The 4,225-nt window shown below is 44.4% G+C and overlaps 1 protein-coding gene across 1 annotated transcript; it reads left to right on the forward strand.

The window, feature by feature from the left end:
• The first annotated feature begins 682 nt into the window (after positions 1-682).
• Positions 683-2,918, forward strand: KCNF1 (potassium voltage-gated channel, subfamily F, member 1). Its single transcript, XM_009698578.1, has 2 exons — positions 683-784; positions 851-2,918. The coding sequence occupies exon 2, from the start codon at positions 1,082-1,084 to the stop codon at positions 2,543-2,545; it is 1,464 nt and encodes a 487-aa protein (XP_009696880.1). The 5' UTR covers positions 683-784; positions 851-1,081; the 3' UTR covers positions 2,546-2,918.
• Positions 2,919-4,225: the final 1,307 nt, after the last annotated feature.

The raw sequence follows: 4,225 nt of genomic DNA on the forward strand, positions 1-4,225 counted from the left end.
TTTGCTCCACAGCTGCAACAAAAACTTTATGGTTTGCTTGATTCTCAATGACACCAGTACAAATCTCCAGTAACTCCGTGTCCTGACAGAGTATTACTGTAGCTTTGCTCGAAAGCCAGATTTGTGTTGTACATTTATTCCAAAGCGCAGTATTTTTTCCTCTGCCTTCTGCCATCAGAAGAAAATGTTTGGACGTCTTTCTGCAGCTCGGAATGACTTCATACACGATTATGTTTTGTATTTGATTAAAAAAAAAAAAGGTTTTAAAAATCAGTGGAGTGCATGGCGGTATAGAAACATGATTTTGGAGCTGGGCAGGCGTGTGAATAGCTGAGCTGTGGTGTGCGCGCAGCTGGTGCTGTGCCGGGTGTCACCAGCAGAGGGCAGAGTTTGGAAAGGACTCCGCGCAGCCCGCGCTCCCTATTGTGCCGGGGAGCAGCGGAGGGGAGAGAGGCGCAAGTTTCTCCTCTGCACGCTTGCACCGACTGTGCGCCAGAGTCAGCAGATAAACTCTGGAAGACCTTAAAGTAAAAAGAAAACGGAAAGAGAAACAAAATTTCAAAAGCAGCTTTCTAGGGAAATCTGTGGAATCGAAGAGAGAAACCGCAACAGTTTTCTGTGGGCTCACCCTGCCGATGGTCTCCCTGAGAACTGTCCCTCACTGCACGTTGCGTTAATCAGAGCGCAGGATTTATTTCTCGGCCGTGACTTCCAACCTGTGAATAAATATCACTTTTAGAGAGAGAATGGGACCTGAAAAGACTCTCGAGTACTGAACAGAGGGGTGAGTTTTATTAAATGGTTTCTTCTCTTTCAAATCTCCTGGAGCTTTCTAACACCCTGCTTGCAGGCGCAGCAGCCCCATGACTTGTTTTTTCCCCGCAGCTTGTTGCGTACCTCACGAGGGTTTCCTGACCGCAGGTTTATTTCTGTAACCTTTCCCACCACGACTCCGGGTCAGTTTGGTAACGTTTGTAATAGAGCTGACTCGGTGCTGATTAGCTTTCATGAGGAATTAAAACCACAAAGCTTTGAAACCAAACAACAGGCTAAAAATCAAATAAAAGCTAATACAATTAAAATGGCAGGTGACTCTAGGTTTCCAGATGTGGACACTGATGGATCGGAAAAAAATGAAGAAACAGAGATTGTAGTCAATGTCGGTGGGGTAAGGCAGGTGTTCTATGGGGATAACCTGAATCAATACCCAGAAACACGGCTGGCAGAGCTGATCAACTGTTTGTCAGGGGGATACGATAGCATATTCTCCCTCTGTGATGACTATGACCCTGGAAAGAGAGAGTTTTACTTTGACAGAGATCCGGATGCTTTCAAATGCATTATTGATGTGTACTACTTTGGGGAAATTCACATGAAGAAAGGGATATGCCCCATATGCTTCAAGAATGAAATGGAATTTTGGAAAGTGGATCTGAAATTTTTGGATGACTGCTGCAAAACTCATCTAAGTGAAAAAAAGGAGGAACTAGAAGAAATAGCCCGAAGGGTGCAACTGATTCTGGATGACTTGGGAGTAGATGCCTCAGAAAGTCGTTGGAAAAGGTGTCAAAAATACATCTGGAAATTTCTGGAGAAACCAGAATCATCCTACCCAGCTCGAGTGATCGCTGTTCTGTCCTTTCTGTTTATTTTGATCTCCTCTGTCGTGATGTGTGTGGGGACCATCCCAGACCTACAGGTCGTGGATGCGGAGGGGAACCGCATGGAGCACCCGACTCTGGACAGCATAGAGACAGCCTGTATAGGCTGGTTTACCGTGGAGTACGTGCTGAGGCTAATCTCCTCTCCCAACAAACTCTACTTTGCCCTGTCCTTCATGAACATTGTCGATGTGCTAGCAATACTTCCTTTCTATGTCAGCCTGACCTTGACCCACTTAGGAGCCAAACTCATGGAGCTGAGCAATGTCCAGCAGGCTGTCCAGGCGCTGCGCATCATGAGGATCGCAAGGATTTTCAAGCTTGCACGGCACTCCTCGGGGCTCCAGACTCTAACGTATGCCCTGAAACGCAGCTTTAAGGAGCTCGGGCTGCTCCTCATGTACTTAGCTGTTGGAATCTTTGTCTTTTCTGCCCTGGGTTATACCATGGAGCAAAGTCATCCCGAAACTTTATTTAAAAGCATCCCTCAGTCGTTTTGGTGGGCAATCATTACCATGACCACAGTTGGATATGGAGACATATACCCTAAAACAACACTAGGAAAACTGAATGCTGCCATCAGTTTTCTTTGTGGGGTGATAGCCATCGCCCTTCCCATCCATCCCATCATTAACAACTTTGTCAGGTATTATAACAAACAGAGAGTTTTAGAAACAGCTGCCAAGCACGAATTGGAGCTGATGGAGCTAAACTCAGCCGAGGGAAAAGCTGCAAGCTCCAGAAGTGAAATAGAGGATCTTGCGAGGGAAGGCAATGAGGGTCCTTTTTATAGCAGCCGGCTAAAAGTCTCCCACAGTGACACCTTTATTCATCTCATGTCAGAAGAGAAACACTATAGGACCAGGCTTCAAAGCTGCAAATAAACTGTGAGCTGTTGTCAGCGCTAAGCTATAGATCGAGACAACCTGACAATCAACTATTGAAAAGACTCGTGGGATCTGTCAGAGTTGGGAGGGAGCGCTGCCTTGCTTTTCCAACGTGAATATAAATTAACCCCATGGTATCTCCATCAACAGTTGGTAAGACTTTGCCATTATTACCCCAAATAAAATAGTAGGACTCCATTGAGATCAGACTGCTTATAATGAGTGCGTTTGACAAAAAAAACATTTGTAACCATTTTAGAGACTGAGAAGTCCTTTCTGATCGGTAAATGTTCGATGACCTGAGTGTGCAGCCTTGCCACATCAGAACTCTGTACCTGTGACAATAAAGAGCAGCATTGCACAGATTGTGTCTCCCAGGCTGTCTTCAATGCCTTTGCATCTAAGAGAACTGCTCCTTAAAACATTAAAGCAGCCTCTCACTTGTATTAGATTCAGGTTTACAGCAAAACATTACAAGCAGTTTCAGCCTAGAAATACTGAAAGTATGAGCATATACCATGTGCAGAATATTACAGTCAATGAATGATTTCATTTTTGTAAAATGTAGTTTCGGGTTGACTTTTTGGATAGGTATCTGTTCCTCTTTCCAGAAAAAATACAATTTTCAGCAGTACTTGGACTTATTTTTTTGGCAGAGATGAAGGGCAGAATCAATGTATTTTAAGAGCAAATGAAATAAATATTTCTTCTAGCTTTTAATTACAACATAACAATTGATACATGCAGGGATCTTTCAGGAAGAATTTATAATCAAGTAACTTTTAAAACTCTAAGTTAACTCCTATTTTTAATTCACTATTAAAGCAAGAGAAGTTTATAGGGGAGTTAAACTGAGTATTTATAAGTAAGAAACTTTAGCTCTTTGAAAGTAAGCATAGAGAAAGTTTCAATAAAAATAGTGTAATCTCCAAGTGAAATTGAGTTATGGTAAAAATATCTGTCTGAATGAACATATTACTAGGTTATTTAAAAAAGCAAACAAACAAAGCATGTCCCACCCCTACACTAACTGTATGGTTTTGTAAATGCTAGTTTACAGAGGCAGTAGGCACTAATCAGTATCTTATTCATTAATCAGCATAGTAGTCAACACCAGTGTGTAGCTACTATCCTTTCCAAAAGCAAGTGCCATCTACGTGAGCATTAATTTGGCTCGAATAACGACTGCAATACGTGGGTCTGGTCTCTACCAGAGAAATCCGTTGAAACTATGAGTTATGCCATCTCAAAGGGGAGGGGAGAGCTGACACCCAGATGTATTTACACACGTTAGAAGTAGGATCCCAAATGATAAAAGGGCTAGCGTAGCTGTCTGTATCCGTTCCCTTTTGTACTGAGCCGCTCCTTGCCCAGACGAAATGCGGCATCACGAGCCACGAGCTGTCCCTGGGCACCTTGTTCCCAAGACCCACACACAGGTCCTTGGGACTCTTCCTGGGACTTGGGCAAGCGATGGGGCTGTGGCATCCTCCCCACAGGAGCAGTGACTGGAGGGGTGCAGAACTGCAGGGTGGGCTCTGTGCTCTCTCCTGGCACCTTGTTTGCCCCCAACCCTGGCAAAGGGGTGTGTGTCAGCCAGTGGGAAGAGCCCTGTCCTGCTGGGAGCAGTGGTGGTGTGTAGGGGGTGGGCAGGTGTGTGGAGATGGGGAGCCACTC

Source organism: Cariama cristata, unplaced genomic scaffold (genome assembly GCF_000690535.1).
Source record: "Cariama cristata isolate BGI_N322 unplaced genomic scaffold, ASM69053v1 scaffold9394, whole genome shotgun sequence".
In the NCBI taxonomy this organism is placed as follows: Eukaryota; Metazoa; Chordata; class Aves; order Cariamiformes; family Cariamidae; genus Cariama; species Cariama cristata.

What these genes read in the sequence shown, in the direction of transcription:
- KCNF1 (XM_009698578.1), top strand. Translation starts at nt 1,082, where the DNA reads ATGGCAGGTGACTCTAGGTTTCCAGATGTGGACACTGATGGATCGGAA.